The sequence below is a fragment of the Sus scrofa genome, chromosome Y (assembly GCF_000003025.6).
Source record: "Sus scrofa isolate TJ Tabasco breed Duroc chromosome Y, Sscrofa11.1, whole genome shotgun sequence".
NCBI lineage: Eukaryota > Metazoa > Chordata > Mammalia > Artiodactyla > Suidae > Sus > Sus scrofa.
The window spans coordinates 9,154,842-9,171,586 of record NC_010462.3 but is presented as its reverse complement, the minus strand read 5'-3'; the positions used below and the strand labels follow the sequence as shown (position 1 = coordinate 9,171,586).

At 38.4% G+C, this 16,745-nt stretch overlaps 1 protein-coding gene across 2 annotated transcripts; it reads left to right on the top strand.

The window, feature by feature from the left end:
* On the top strand, positions 959-15,793 carry LOC100624590 (ATP-dependent RNA helicase DDX3X). Of its 2 annotated transcripts, XM_013991064.2 has the most exons (18): positions 1,009-1,184; positions 1,817-1,975; positions 4,045-4,105; positions 5,281-5,328; positions 9,380-9,509; positions 10,388-10,546; positions 10,621-10,720; positions 11,329-11,464; positions 12,327-12,412; positions 12,666-12,764; positions 12,843-13,003; positions 13,237-13,381; positions 13,614-13,758; positions 13,985-14,166; positions 14,244-14,361; positions 14,841-14,994; positions 15,290-15,423; positions 15,643-15,793. In XM_013991064.2, exons 2-18 carry the CDS (start codon positions 1,901-1,903, stop codon positions 15,720-15,722), a joined length of 2,013 nt encoding a protein of 670 aa, XP_013846518.1. In that variant the 5' UTR covers positions 1,009-1,184; positions 1,817-1,900; the 3' UTR covers positions 15,723-15,793. The 2 variants fall into 2 exon arrangements, with proteins under 2 accessions (XP_013846519.1, XP_013846518.1); XM_013991065.2 differs by lacking the exon at positions 1,817-1,975 and having other exon boundaries at positions 959-1,184.

The window sequence follows — 16,745 nt, the reverse complement described above, 5'->3', positions numbered from 1 at the left end:
GGCAGTGGCCCACTTCCCTGAATTGCCCACTCAGGCCGTGGCCTAAGTATAACAGCCTAGGTCCAACCACTTGAGTTTGTATCCCAGGCTGATTCCGCCAACAGTCCTGGGTCCATCGGGCCCTGGGAGTCGCCTGGGGTTTTTAAGAAGCAGCAGTTCCCAGTGGGTTAGCAGACAGAGACCACTAGGGAAAAACAAAGACTAAGGCAGCATGGGCGCCTAAAGTGTGGGGGAGGGGCGAAGCAATGTTCCCAGAGAGGCGCGTCATTCACTATATAATTTTTTCATTATTCCCTCACCACGTGACGCGACTGCAGGAGCTACAAGCGCACACTCGCCGTCAGGAAACCGGAGAGCACTCGAGTTTCTGGCCAAGTCCCCTCCGCTTCCCTTTCCCCCTCCCCCACCCCCGCTTTGCCCCTCTCATTCACCTTCCACAGAGTCCTTCAGACCACCTCTTCTTTCGCCTCTACCTTGAGACTATTCAAGTCACCATTGATAGCTCTACGAAATGGCCAACGCGGCCGACGCCTGGGGTCAAGTGACCCTCCATCTTCTCGGAATCAGGGCTTTTTGACTAGTTACGACTTTGCGGAAACTTCCCCAAAGGTGGGGGAGGGCGTGTTAGAACGTGACATTTTACAAAACTTCAAATTCTTCCAACTTAAAGAGAATGGGACGGAAGAGCGGTAGAGGAAGATAGGAAACTAGGAGGGCGGGGGAGATTGGGGGATATTCGCGATAAGGTTAAAACGTGCAAACTGGATGAAGGTGGGACTCTGCAAGTTTTTGCTAGCCCCCCCAACTTCCAAAACCCTGGAGTAGGGGGGGTTGAAAGAGAGCTCTCCCGAATTCTGAGAGCGTTTGGGGGAAGGGTCCCCCCAACATCAGAAGATCCCGCGAGATTATGACTAAACGAACGCTAGCTGGCGGGCAGAAGTAACGGTAGCCTTAAAGGGATCGGGGGGCGGGGGAGTTGAAAACGCTCGGGTTACGTGCTGACGTAACGCGGTCGAAGCGGGTATATTTCCGCCTGACCAACTGTATTTTGGCGAAGTGTAGGTCCGTTGCGTGGCGTTTAATATCTGGATGCGCTGCCGCTGAAGTGGGAAGTTTGGAGTTCTCGCTTCTCTTCAGGCATGAGTCATGTGGTGGTGGAAAATGCGCTTGGTCTGGACCAGCAGGTAAGCCGAAATGTTCCTGTCTAGTAGGCTGTCTGTACCGACCCTTTCTCTGGCTTAACGGGGCCTATGGCGGAGTACTAACTTGCCATCTTCACGTCTTATCCTGGGTTCCTTTGGTTCCGGTGGGTACACTGTGGGTAAACGAAAAGAGACATGCAGACCAGGTGGAGGTGGAGTGGGAAAACTTCCGTTGGTAGCACTAATTTGATCGTAGCTCTTTTCGGTAGGCTTATATCTAGCCAAAGTATTATATCGGGCCGCGTACAATGGCGTCTTTTGTGTGCTTGCGCCCTCTCGCAGGTGCGCCCACGTGCGAGTACCGCGACCATGTTTCGTCTCGACCGATTTGGGTCACACTGTATAGCACCGATTACAACCCCACAGGTGTCGTTGGTTTTACGCCAAAGGTGGACTGTGGCAGTGGAGTCGGGGCAGGGCCTCCTGGCCGGCTAATGGCGGCGGCCTCCTTTGTTCGGTCTGCATGGTTAGCTGTACTTGGGTGCTTTCACCGAACGCCTAACCGTTTATGTTCTAGGCCACCGGGTGCGTGCTGGCGATTTGATTATAGAAAGTGAAACTTTGTTTTCTTGTTTCTCTCGCGGGCCACCTGCCTCTGGGCTATCACTGTTCAGTGTTGCGCCTGACTAGGCCTTGTTACCAGAGTGGAAAGTTTTGTGACGCAGAAGAGCCGGAAAGGGATACTGGGGAGGAAAAGAATGGCCGCCGCTTGCTTCTCTCCACTCCTGTCTGCGTATAATGAAGTTGGACTTAGGCACGGAGACTCCTGGGAGGTTAGGAATCTGGAATTGCTTTATTTCCTATATTTAATTCAGAGAGTCATTGAATGGCCGTTAACCCGACCGTGCCGTTTTTTGGCGGTGTTACTCTGTGTTGTGTTTTTAAATTAAGCGTTTAACTTTGAAGTTGATCAGATGGAAAATAACCAGAAGAATCGGTGAGCAGCGCAGATTTGATTAGCTTGGTATTACTGATTTGGTTGTGTCTGAGACGAAAAATAGAAATAACGCAAAGCCAAGAGCCTGTTCTCTTCAAGTATATTCCTTTTCTTTTACGGTGTAGAGAAGTGGGTAGAGAATAACGTGAGCTAAGAAAAAAAGGCTTAAGTTGCAGGCTTGCTTGCCATTTCTGGGAAATCTCCATTTCGTTTCTGCTGTGTTGCCTCCAGAAAAACTCCAGTCGTTTGGAATCTTAACAGCTTATTTCAGTTTCTTTTTTTAAACGTTTAAGAGTGGTATTGATTTAGGGCATAAACCTTTTCCAGACAGTATTACACGAACTCCTGAATTGTGAAACAAAACCTGATGACACTATCTGATCCAAAATACTATTGTTGGAGTTCCCATTGTGGCGCAGTGGTTAACGAATCCGAATAGGAACCAAGAGGTTGAGGGTTCGATCCCTGCCCTTGCTCAGTGGGTTAACGATCCGGCGTTGCCATGAGCTGTGGTGTAGGTTGCAGACGCGGCTCGGATCCCGCGTTGCTGTGGCTCTGGCGTAGGCTGGTGGCTGCAGCTCCGATTGGACCCCTAGCCTGGGAACCTCCATATGCCACGGGAGCGGCCCAAGAAATAGCAAAAAGACCAAAAAAAAAAAAAAAAAGACAAACAAAATATTATTGTTACATGTAATACATTTGCAGGGATTTGACAGTACTCATCTTAGAAGCATTTTTCTTCTGATGATAGGTTTAAGTTAATGCCAGCACTTTGTTAAAATGAAACTTGATAGGTTAAAGAGAGGGTGGAAGTTGAAAGTCTTTGTCACCAGTACAAGCAATCACATGAGTAATATTTTCTGGGTAATAGGATCCATTTAACACGTAATAACGTGTGCTCTGTAGATAATTAGAATTTTTCAGTAAACAAATTAGACATGTAAAAGTTGTGACAGTTGAAGAGTATTATCTTGATAGTGAATGTTATTTGGTAAAAATGTACAGCTTTGAATGTAGTGGTTGTAAATGTTGTGTAGCAAATTTACTTTGCAGATAGGTGGCAGTATTCTTTGTTTTTTTGTCCCTTTCACTTTTTTGGGGGGATATATAATTTTGCACTACTAGTTTGGTTAGTTTTCATGAAATGCAATAATGAAATAATCTTTTTTCCTGCAATTAATGAAATTCTTCAGTGTAAAGGGACAGGTAGGAATTGATGTTAAAGACCCCTCTGGTAAAAGCTGATGCCTTTGTGACTATTAGTCTGTTTGAATTAGAATCATCTCTAAAATGGAAGATAGGAATACTGCCTTCCAGTAGTAAGGATTAAATGTAAGAAATGCTACAGTACTCACTAAATAATCGGTGGTGGTGTTACTGCTTAGGAATTTATTCCAATTTAAATGGTTACATAAAATCTTTAAGGAATAAAGAAACTGAGGAATTTTTAAGTTGCTCTAACATTCTTCAGGTATACTTTTCAATCTTAAAAGTGGGAAACAGTGGCTTCAAGAAAATGATGTTAACTGTTTAATTTGGTGATTAAAAAGTTTTTGCTAAGGAAAACTATTAGAAAACTTTTGAATATATATATTTAAACCATCTATACTGATGTATTGAACCATCTATACTGAATGAATTTGAACTTGAGAGTGGGTTGTACCTTTTGCATTTACTGTAATTTGTAGACTTTAAGAACATTCTTAAAAATGTTCTTAAAATGTTATTTTGCCATATAATAAAGAAAACATTTACTTTGGCATATAAATGCAGACAGTAGCAGGCTAGTAAATGCTAGGGTTGGACTGGAATTTAGGACTTGTTTTCTCTTTTTTAATGCTATATATGCCTGATTTTCCCTTTAGTGTAGTGTGCTGACCTGTGAGGTTTTAATATCTTTTTTAGTTTGCTGGTCTAGACCTGAACTCCTCTGATAATCAGAGTGGAGGAGGAAGTACAGCAAGCAGTAAGTAAAATTCTTCTATACTTGTAATCTTTATTAGAGCATTAATAACTCAGTATACTTAATTTTTAAGTTTTTTAAGTTCCATAAATGTATAAACTTATGAAGTATTTTGGCATGTTTGGGTGTTTAAAGGACACTGATGATTCTTTTTGAGTGGAAAAAAGTTAATCATTTAGAAGAAAACTTATGTAATATTCACACCTTTAGAAGACAGTTATTTCCAGTATGAATCCTGGACAGAGGTGGGGATGAGGATCTGTCCATCACTATTGTGAATTGACCTCAACTGTATTAAACTAATAAGGGGAATCTGTAAAATAGTATAGGTATTGCTTATTTCCCATAAAGAACCTGAGTCTTATTGGTGGAACTAGGCTCTACTGATTCTTGGTTGGTAATTAGAATTTAAAATATTACCCATGTTATTAAGTACTTTTGAAAAAAGTTAAAATTTCTCGAGAAGAGTGGGTTTTCTGAGTTGTTTTTGTTTATTTAATTGGTGCTTGTTTGATTGTGTTAGGGTTAGATAGGGTTAGTGTTAGGATTAGGTGGGTAAGGACAGGAAGTTGGTAGTATAATAGATCTCAGCTCTGACCCATATTTCCAAGAAAAGCAGCCAAAAGCTGCTTAGGTTCTGGTTAATTCATCATCATTATTAAGAGGATTAAATTACACCAGTAGATAGTTTGGAATACTTATTGCAATCCAAAGGTTATAGATTTGTTAATCATCACCTAGGCTGTTGAGTTAATTTGGGGATTTCAACATCACTATCAATTCCTTCTTGGAATCATTTTTCCTTTTCAATTGTCATATATTTTTTAGTCTTCATTTTACCAAAGTAGAAACAGACCGTCTTGTTGAATAATTGAAATTAGTTAATTTAGTACATATTCTTTTTCTCTTGGTAGCCTGCTCATTTTATATAGTCATGGTTATATTTGTTAAATGTTACAAATGTTGAAATGTTCTCTGTTAAAAAAGCAGAGCCTACTAAATACCACTAGTAGGTACGGAAATGTATTTGATTTTAGGTGTTTTTGTTTTTGTTTTTTTCCTGAAGATAATTTAAGAATAGAGGTTTTAAAGGTTTATTTTCTAGGACCAGGTTTTTGATAGACGTTTTTGTAAAAAGCCTTGTCTTGGAAGCTTTTAATTTTACATTTCTCTTATAGAAGGTCGATATATACCTCCCCACTTAAGGAACAGAGAAGCGTCTAAAGGTAGGTGGTTATGACAACTTTGTATCTACCATTTTCTGTTTAAAAGTTAGAACCAGGGAAATGCAGTAACCTGAGAAGTTTATGCAGATTTTCCCTCTGTGCTACTTTATGTTTTTAAGAATTGGCACTTCATAACTTTGACAAAATTCATCTAATACTGCAAAAATGTATAGTCCTTATTTCTTTTCTTTTCTTTTTTTTTTTTTTCTTTTTTGCCTGCACCCATAGCATATGGAAGTTCCTTGGCCAGGGATTAAACCTGGCCACAGCTATAACCAGAGCCACAGCAGTGACAACACCCAATCCTTAATCCAGTGAGCCACCAGGGAACTCCAAGCTCAAGTTTTCACTGGCATAGTTTGACTAGTGCTCTTTATCTCTTTGGAAACATTGACAGTTTGCTTTAAATTTGAAAGAGGTGAGTTTGTATATCTGGGGGTACTTTATTAAATAAAACCACAAAACAAGTACTTCTTTTGGCTATCTTGAAACATTGCCACAGTCAAAATGAGGTTTTGTAGAATAGTTACGTGTTGCAGGATTATAGCTTTGTACATATTCAAAGGTTAGAGAAGTTGTTTGGTCTCAGCCGAATTTCATTTGAAAGATATTGTGTGAAGTGTTACTGAAACACATGGTGTTCTTTTAATATTGTTTTTAATGTAGAGTGATAGGTTATTAAAAACATACTGTTGTGAAGGTTGTTAAGAACATACTATTGTGTGTGATTCGAGTGCTGTATATCTACCAACATGGTTCCAGAAATTTTCAGTTGAAGGAAAGGTCAGGAAAAGTCTTTAAAACCAAAAGATGGTAGATAAAGTACAGGGGTGGAAGGGTGAAAATAAGCTAGTTTGTGCCTTTATATAGTGTCTCCATATGTAGTCTGTTTCCAGCATTAAACATTTAAGTCTGTATACATCTACCAAAAGATTGGTTAGGTAATGATTCCTTTTTTCAAAGTAACTGCAGTTTCTTTCATCATTGGTATTCCTCAATGTCTGGCTGGGATTGCATCCAAGTTGTAAGTGCTTCAAAGAGGGAGTAAATGGTACCTTAGAAAGTTAAGAAATACAAGAGATCTTTAAAATCTAATTTTTTTCTGCAGCTAGCAAATACCGTTGGTCAACTTGCTGACTAAAGTAGAGGAAGTTAATGTTATTAACTTGTAAACTGCAAAATATTTAATAAAATGTCAGGAATCTATTTAAATTCTTAGCTTGGTTAGTTGTTGAAAGAGTTAACTTTTGTAACCTTCCTTTTATGTATCTGCAGTTTGCCCTACAGACATACCCAAAAGGATATTGGACAAGGATGAGAGTTTTCATTTTTTCCTTGGTATACATGGTTCTCACTAAACTTACAAAGTTGGCATGGTATTGTTGGACTCTTAAGGATTTAATAGTAATATATGTGATTGAAAAGCGCAGTAGCAGTTATAGCAAGTGTAATTTTGGTGGTTAATACTGAAACAGGAGCTTCAGCAATACCTGAATGTGAAATTAACTTGAACTCTTTGAGATCTTCTTGAGGATGGATTGAGGAATCTTAAGTTACTGCGGGGTTTATTTATTTATTTATTCATTTATTTGTCTTTTGTCTTTTTAGGGCCGCTCCTACAGCATATGGAGGTTCCTAGGATAGGGGTTGAATCAGAGCTACAGCTGCCAGCCTACACCACAGCCACACAATGCCAGATACGAGCCGCGTGTGTGACCTCCACCACAGCTCAACAGCAGCACTGGATCCTTAACCCACTGAGTGAGGCCAGGGGTAGAACCTGCATCCTCATGGATACAACTCACATGCATTTCCAATGAGCCACAATGGGAACTCCAGTACCGTGAATTTTAAAATGACTTAAGGGAGTCATACTAGCATCCATGAGGACTAACACATATGAGGACGTGGTTTGTTCCCTAGCCTCGCTCAGTGGGTTAAAGGATCCAGCGTTGCTGCGGCCCTAATGTAGGCCTGTGGCTAAAGCTACATTTTGACCCCTAGCCTGGGAGCCTCCTTATTCCAAAGGTGTTGCCCTAAAAAGAAAAAAAAAAGACAAAGGCCGAGGTAGTTCATGAATTTTTTTTTTCTTTCTTTTTTTTCTTTTTGCCATTTCTTGGGCCGCTCTTGCGGCATATGGAGGTTCCCAGGCTAGGGGTCGAATCGCAGCTGTAGCTGCTGGCCTATGCCAGAGCCACAGCAACGCCAGATCCAAGCCACATCTGCAACCTACACCACAGCTCACAGCAACACCAGATCCTTAACCCACTGAGCAAGGCCAGGAATTGAACCCGCAACCTTGTGGGTCTTAGTCGGATTCACTGAGCCATGATGGGAACTCCCAGTTCATGAATTTTCTAAATGTAGAGTTCTTATGGGAAAATTCAGTTCTTCTAAATGGTTTGCTCTTTAACACTTTAAGTTGTTAAGGAATCATGGGGAAAAAACAAGGTAGCTTTCGAATGTAGGTACTTGTATGTGTTTTTGAGGGCATCTTGAAAGTCTGCTGGAACACTGAGAGTATTAAAACTCCTTTTATGTTGACTGATGTTGTTAACGTGAGCCAGTATTGTGTTCTCGTTTTTTTTGTTTGTTTTTTTTTTCTTGTGCTGCACCTGAAGCATGTGGAGGTTCCCAGGCTAGGGGTCCAATTGGAGCTAAAGCTGCAATCCCAGCCACTGCAACATGGGATCCGAGCCACATCCGCAGCCTACACCATGGCTCACAGCATCATCAGATCGTTAACCTACTGGGCAAGACCAGCGGTTGAACCCACATCTTGATGGATACTTGTTGAATTTGTTTTCTGCTTTGCCACATCAGGAACTCCCCAGAATTGTGTTAAGTATTAAAAGGTAATTGATTGGTCATCTTTATATCACTACTGCTAGTTTATTACTAAGTTGCCTTCTCCAAGTTCTTCCAGTGAAAAAGTCTCTTGTTTTTTACTGTGCAACATACTATATAGAGCCCACATAGTGGTAGTTCAGTGCTTACAGTTTGGAGCAGCATCCTTTACAAATTTTGAAATTCTGTATTTCAGTATATATGACTTTTTCTTATTGGTAATCATTTAGCAGGTTTCTTAGTTTTAAGTTTTTCTGTGTGAATTGATTACATGTGAGATAACCTTTTTTTAGCTGGGAATTCCAAAATTTATATATGCTGTACAGTATATATTTTAAATTGTTTGGGGAGTTTCCGTTATGGTGCAGTGGAAGCAAATCTGACAAATATCCATGAGGATGCAGGATCAATCCCTGGCCTCACTTGGTTAAGGATCTGGTGTTGCTTTGAGCTTTGGTATAGGCTGAAGACGCAGTTTGAATCTGGTGTTGCTGTGGCGGTGGTGTAGGCCAGCAGCTGCAGCTTCAGTTCAACCCCTAGCCTGAGAACTTAGATAAACCCCCGTTGCAGCTCTAAAAGGAAAAAAATAAGAAATTGTTTAGCTTTTGTATTTAGGGTTTGTGAGGTTAATATTTAAGGATAAGACAGAACTAAAAAGCTAACATAGAGTTGACCTAACTACTGCTTTTGAGGTTACAAATTTGGAGGGATGGAATTGGCATTCCTCTGAGCAGTCATACTTTGTATAAAGAGGCACGTCACACAGTCTTGTCCAAGTAATCATATGGTATAGGCCTCTGTTTTACTAGTTTTGGTATCTAGCAAACATTGACTAACATGAACGAAACTTAAATTATTAGTATGACAATATGTGATATGTAACAATAGTATACTTGTGTTCCATGTAAGCTCTTATACTCTCAAGATTGCATCATTCAGTATGATGTTCTTATTCCATGAGCTTTTTTTATGCTGTTGTTATTCCATGAGATTACTTTGCTTAAGACAAATTTTTAGTGGAAAAGACAAAGACAATGAAAATTCTGTTTGCTATTGAAAAGTTATCTCCATCTTAGTTCTCTTTTCCAGTGTTTTGATAATTGCAACAACCCTTGGTTCCAGAAGGGTAGGATAAAGGTTGTGCCTTTGAAAAGACAGGAATCTTATTCAAAGTATTTTGACCTCTAATTTTTTTTTTTGGAAGGATATTATGATAAAGACAGTTCAGGATGGAGTTGTAGTAAAGATAAGGACGCCTATAGCAGTTTTGGGTCTCGAGATTCAAGAGGAAAACCCAGTTACTTCAGTGATCGAGGAAGTGGAACAAGGGGAAGGTAAATTATTCTCAGCTTGTGACTGTGTATACAATAACATTTTAGAATCAATACTTACTAGTTTGATGTGTTCTCATTCTTTGTACTTTTTTTGACATTTAATCATGATTTTTTTTTAATTTAATAGATGTGTCCTAATACAGATTTTAAGCAAAATACTGGTTTAGTAACTTACCTTTAAAGGGTAAATACTAAACAGAGTGTGCTGTTTGACATAATGAATGTTAATTTTATTTATTTATTTATTTGGTGTTTTTAGGGTAGTTTAATCATTTAGTTCATGATAGTTTAGTCACAGTCATTGCACAAGCATAAAAAATTAGTCTTAAGAACTTAGTATCTGGCTAGTCCAGTATTGTTTTGTAAATAACAGGAGTAGAACTCTTAAGCTTCTTATTATTTTTGTGACCTAGTAGGTTTTTTTATACATAATCACAGGTTAATTAGAATATCTTATTTCACAGATGAGGTAGCCATTATTGAATTGTTCACATATTTTTTTGTTTTGTTTTGTTTTTTGTTTTTTAAGGCTGCATCTGTGGCATATGGAAGTTCCCAGGCCTTGAGGTCAAGTCAGAGCTACAGCTGTCAGCCTATGCCACAGCAAAGCCAGATCCAGGCTTCATCTGCCACCCACACCACAGCTCATGGCAATGCCAAATCCTTAACCCACTAAGTGAGGCCAGATACCACACCAGCAACCTCATGGTTCCTATTCATATTTGTTTCTGCTGTGCCACAGTGGGAGCTCTGAATTATTCATGTCTTTGAAATGTACTTGTGACAAGAAATTTCATTCCTCTATAAAAGTATGTTTCTAAAGTGATGGTATTTTCCTGGCTAGGAACATACTCTTACCAATTTGTTTTGCTCTTCAGGTTTGACGATCGTGGACGGAATGATTATGATGGTATGGGCAGTCGTGGTGACAGAACTGGCTTTGGCAAATTTGAACGCAGTGGACACAGTCGTTGGTGTGACAAGTCAGATGAAGATGACTGGTCAAAACCACTTCCACCAAGTGAACGCTTGGAGCAGTAAGTTTTTGACATTTATGTTGATAAGAAGCTTACTACCTAGTATAACACGTGTGATAATCATTTGATTTCAGGGAACTGTTTTCTGGAGGAAACACTGGAATTAACTTTGAGAAATATGATGATATACCAGTAGAGGCAACTGGCAATAACTGTCCTCGACATATTGAAAGTGTAAGTAGTTTTAAAACTGTTTGTTTTTGTTTGGTCTTTTTTAGGGCCTTGCCCGTAGCATACAGAGGTTCCCAGGCTAGTAGTCAAAATGGAGCTAAAGCCGCCTGTACACCACAGCCACAACAATGGGGGATCTGAGCCACATGTGCAACCTACACTACAGCTCACAGCAACGCAGGATCCTTAACCCACTGAGCAAGGCCAGGATGGAACCTGCATCCTCATGGATACTAGTCTGATTCGTTTCTGCTGTGACGCAAGGGGAACTTCTAACACCACTTGATTTTTTTACAGTTCTCTGAAGTTATTATTATAAATCTCAGTGTGTTTTGCAAAAAGAGACTGAGATTTACATCATGACTATGAGTAATCCTAAAATAGAAAATATGTCAAACATTGTAAACCCCCAAAACTGTTAGATTAGACTCAGAAGTCCATCTGCTTTTACCTAAATCTAGAGCAGCTATAAATGTGATCACAAATACACATTTAATTGGTTACTTTCCATTCTTAAGTTAATATAAAACATTTTAGGAGAAAATGGATTTCTCGTTATGTGTGTTTGATCTAATTAAACTTCTCTTTGTATGTGTTTGATCTGGTTTAAGTTCAGCGATGTTGAGATGGGAGAAATTATCATGGGGAACATTGAGCTTACTCGTTATACTCGTCCTACTCCAGTGCAGAAACATGCCATTCCTATTATCAAAGAAAAAAGAGATTTGATGGCTTGTGCCCAAACAGGTAAGTTCAGTAATGAAGAATAAAATTTAATATCTTAGTGTGTTTTCACTAAAAATGGTACATTATTTATGGGGGCTTGTGTCTTAACATTTAATCTGATTTATATAAAGATTAGCTAGGGCTCTCTTTTTGTCTTACGTCTTTGGATCTTTGGATATGAAACTAGTGATTTCATCAGGGAATCTTGATTGGGAATTCTGTGGCAGATTGTCAGCCGATTAATATTGAACTCAGAGGGAAAGACAACAGTATAATTGAACTAGGAAATTGTAATTAGGGAAGAGTGTATGAGTCATAAGATGTAAATGGGGAATGGGGAATAGGAGGGCTGGCTTAAACTAGTGTTTAGTCTTGTATCAGAACTTGGTATGGTAATAAATGGGTATGGGTAAAAAAAACTAGAGTTTTGCCATTTATAATATTTACTTCTTAAAAGAAATAGCTTTACATCTTTTATGTCTTAACTGGGGCCTTTGGGCCAGAGTCAGCACCTGTTAAAGTTCTGTTGCAGTACTTGGTACAATGACTTTCATTTTGCAAAGTAAGAGAGACTGATCTACATAGTCTTTTACTGTAAGACTTCAGAAGTTTGCTGACATTTTAGCAGTTAAAGAATAACACAAATTGATGCCACTTTAGAAGCAAAATGATTATGTTCTTGTACAAATTAAATTACAATGAAGTGTATGCTGATGGCATTACTGGGATCCTTTTGCAAAATGGATCATGAAGTCATTTGGCATTCTTTGCTTAGCTGTGTAAATATATTTTTCTGAAAATTAAAATTTTTTTCTTTCAGTGAAAGGGTATTTCAAATACTTTATTACTATTTAAACTTAATAAGCCAGTATTTTCTTAACAGGGTCTGGAAAAACTGCAGCATTTCTTTTGCCAATTTTGAGTCAGATTTATACAGATGGTCCAGGCGAGGCTTTGAAGGCTGTGAAGGTAAAATATTTCTTTATAAAATTAGTTTATGGTTTTTGCTTAGAAAAAGTTTTCTAAACATCCATTGGACCGTTTCTTTCTAAACAATGCCAAATACACTTTATTTCCTTCTTAGTCCATTTACTCAGTGAAAACCAACCCATTTTTTGATGTAATCTTTAAATTACAAAGGGAATTTTGCAATCAAGAACTACAGCGACTACAGAAAAGTTTTGACTCTTAGAATTTAATTTATGTTGTACTTGTTTCTTAGGAGAATGGAAGGTATGGACGCCGTAAACAATACCCAATTTCCTTGGTTTTAGCTCCAACAAGAGAATTGGCTGTACAGATCTATGAGGAAGCCAGAAAAGTAAATATACATTTTACTGATTACTTCACTGATTTCTAATGATGTCTTTATGATCATCTAACAAATTATTGCTTGCAGTTTTCATACCGGTCTCGAGTTCGTCCTTGTGTGGTATATGGTGGTGCTGATATTGGTCAGCAGATTCGAGACTTAGAACGTGGATGTCACTTGTTAGTTGCCACTCCAGGACGCCTGGTGGATATGATGGAAAGAGGAAAGATTGGGTTAGATTTTTGCAAGTAAGTTAATTTTCATATATGGGATGTAATTTCTATATTAATGGTTATTAATTTTTTTATTTTAGTTAATCTGTGGTTCATTGGAACAGAGTCAAATAACAGCTAATTTAGTTACATGATCTTTGTTTCACATATATTGAATTATGAAGCTAGAATGACTGTATTAGCATAATTACGGAGATAACCTTGATCACTTTCTCATGAAATCCTAAACTGAGTCATTTTTATAACAGATACTTAGTGTTGGATGAAGCTGATAGAATGTTGGATATGGGGTTTGAACCTCAAATACGTCGTATAGTTGAACAAGATACTATGCCACCAAAGGGTGTTCGCCATACCATGATGTTTAGTGCTACTTTTCCCAAGGAAATTCAGGTAGTTCCTTTTTTAGAATGTTTTCTTTTGTAAGTGATGTTATCTTCAGATGATGTTTTATTTTTATTGTTTTGGCTACTCCCCTGGCATATTGGAGGTTTCACAGGCTAGGATCAACCCTAACCACAGCATTGACAATAGTAGCACTAGATCCTTAACCTGCTAAGCCACCAGGGAATTCCTTGAGATAATTTTTATAAAGTAGAAAATAAGACTTTCTTCCCTTTTCCAGATGCTTGCTCGTGATTTCTTGGATGAATATATCTTTCTGGCTGTAGGTAGAGTTGGCTCTACCTCTGAGAACATCACACAGAAAGTAGTTTGGGTAGAAGAGTCAGACAAAAGGTCATTTCTGCTTGACCTCCTAAATGCAACAGGTAAAGTTCTGAGAAAAAGTATTAGGTATAAGGGGACTGTTTGCATCTCTTTAGCAATAACCTAACTCTGCCCACCTTTCTAGCCATTAAAACCAAGTTTATTTTTATTTAGTTCCCTGTGCATGTGTTCTGAGTGCAAAGAGAGATAATAAACTAGTTAATATTTAGCTCAGGCAATGATGCTAAGTTGCTCTTAGTAAACAGAACTTTCAATGTGATTTTTCAGGGAAGGATTCACTGACTTTAGTTTTTGTGGAGACCAAAAAGGGTGCCGATTCTTTGGAGGACTTCTTATACCATGAAGGATATGCTTGTACCAGTATTCATGGAGACCGATCACAGAGAGATAGAGAGGAAGCCCTTCACCAGTTCCGCTCAGGAAAAAGCCCAATTCTAGTGGCTACTGCTGTGTGTATATTTTTAAATTTTGAAATTATACATGTTTAAATATTGCTTTGTTTTAACTAAAAAAAAAATTGTTTTAGGTGGCAGCAAGAGGACTAGACATTTCAAATGTGAAACATGTTATCAATTTTGATTTGCCAAGTGATATTGAGGAATATGTACATCGGATTGGCCGTACAGGACGTGTAGGAAACCTTGGTAAGGTCTTCAGTTCTTTGATGGCTAGATGTAGAATCTTAAAGATTTAGAACTTTATTTTCAAGGGAAAGTTGCAATCAAGTATCGGAGATTGTTTCTTTTCTTTTTTCTGTATGTTTGGGAGCACACCCACAGCATAATTGAGTTTCCCAGGTTAGGGGTCAAATTGGAGCCGTAGCCACTGGCCTATGCCATAGCTACAGCCATGCGATCTGAGCTGAGTCTTTGACCTATACTACAGCTCCTGGCAGTGTTGGATCTTTGACCCACTGAAAGAGGCCAGGGGTTGAACCTGCGTCCTCAGGGATGCTAGTCAGATTCATTTTCAGATTCATTTCTGCTTAACCACGTCGGGAACTCCAGAGATTGTTTCAGTCTTTAATTTTGTTGTATTACAAATTATTACAGTTTTATTTAAATGTTCTACCTGACTACTTTATGGAAGCCTAGACCTGATGTACTTTTTTTTGGACTTATAGGCCTTGCCACCTCATTTTTCAATGAAAGAAATATAAATATCACAAAGGATTTATTGGATCTTCTTGTTGAAGCTAAACAGGAAGTACCATCTTGGTTAGAAAATATGGCATATGAACATCATTATAAGGGTAGCAGTCGTGGGCGTTCTAAAAGGTACAGATTGTTTTCAGCCTTCATAATTAGTACTCTTTGTATGGGATAGAGAATTATGTCCAAGGTTAAAACATTTCCACTATTTACATATTTTAGGGAGGGAATATTTTTAGGAAGGGTGACATGGAGTTAAACGCCAGTCCTTAACTTCCGAGGCCTTTGGAAACAGTAGGGGAACTAACCACATACAAATTCAGTTGAAACTGAGGATTGGGGTGTTCTGTGCATGAAAATTCTTTTAATTCAATTTTGCACTTACAAAACCACCAGATAATGTTTTCCCTTGTTATAATAGATTCAGTGGAGGATTTGGTGCCCGAGACTATCGACAAAGTAGTAGTTCTGGAAGTTCGACCTTTAGTAGTAGTCGTGCAGGCAGCAGTCGCAGTGGTGGAGGTGGTCACAGCAGCAGCAGAGGATTTAGTGGAGGTAATGTTAATTATTCACCTATTATATTTTTGGCAAAGTCTTTTTTTATTTTCTTACTCTTTTGAAGCATAGTTTATTAGAAAAATATCATTTCCAAAGAACACAGAATCCAGTATTCTAGATTTCTTTTTCTTAATTAGGCTTGTATCAAAGTACTTTATGAAAAGATGGTTAAAATGGCTGAACTAATTTTTTTTTTTTTTTAACATCTCTTAATAGGTGGCTATGGAAGCTTCTACAATAGTGATGGATATGGAGGAAATTATAACTCCCAAGGGGTTGACTGGTGGGGCAACTGAATCTCCTTTGCAGCAAAGTCACCCTTTTAAAATAAAAATTTAAAAAAAAAAAAAAAAAAAAAAAAAAAAAAGCTAATATGGAAACCACATGTAACCTAGCCAGACTATATCGTGTAGCTTCAAGAACCTGCAGTACATTACCAGCTGTGATTCTCCTGAAAATTCAAGGGAACTGAAAGCCAAAAGAAGAAAAGAAAGGAACAGTCAAGAGTCCTGTTAAGAAGTTGGTTTGAATACGTAATTACTGTAGTTTGGATTAACTCCCCTCCTGCTTATTTCCATCCCAAACTGCATTTATAATTTTGTGACTGAGGATCATTTGTTTGTTAATGTACTGTGACTTTAACTTTAGACAACTTATTATTTTGATGTCCTGTTGGCTCAGTAAAGCTCAAATTATCAGTTGTTTTGACAAAATAAATTTACAGAATTTGGGCCAAAATCAAACCTTGGTGCCAGGTTAACTTAACAACTTAACAGGAATCATCAATTCATTCATAAATATAAGGGGAAAAAACTTGGGTGGTAGCCTGCATTAGGACTTTCTGTTATTTGCAAATTGGGAGAAAAACATCTTTGGGCAGAATTAGTTTCTAATGAGGCAATCTGTCAAGTTCTGACTTGCTCACTCTATCCTGGATAGGCATTTAGAACCTTGTAGTCTTTAAGTAAGCCATTCCAGCCATGGCATGTATGCCTATAGCTATACATTCTCAAAGAACTATTCAAAGTTAATGTAAGAAAATATAACAATTCTCTTTTTAATGTTTGGGTTATTTATTTTAAGCTAAGCAAATGACATTATTATAGGAAATGTTTTTAAGTTTTGGTAACAGAAGTGTTTGGGGATATTTCACCTAATTATAGTTTTTAATGCCTGCCATAAATAAATTGGCCGATGATGGCAGTGACCAGTCCTCTTATGGACCTGCTTAGATTTTGGTCTTTAATGCATGCTAGTGTTGATGTTTTTTGGTCAAGAGGATATGGGCAGGAGGGATTATGCAGCAGGCTTTATTTTAA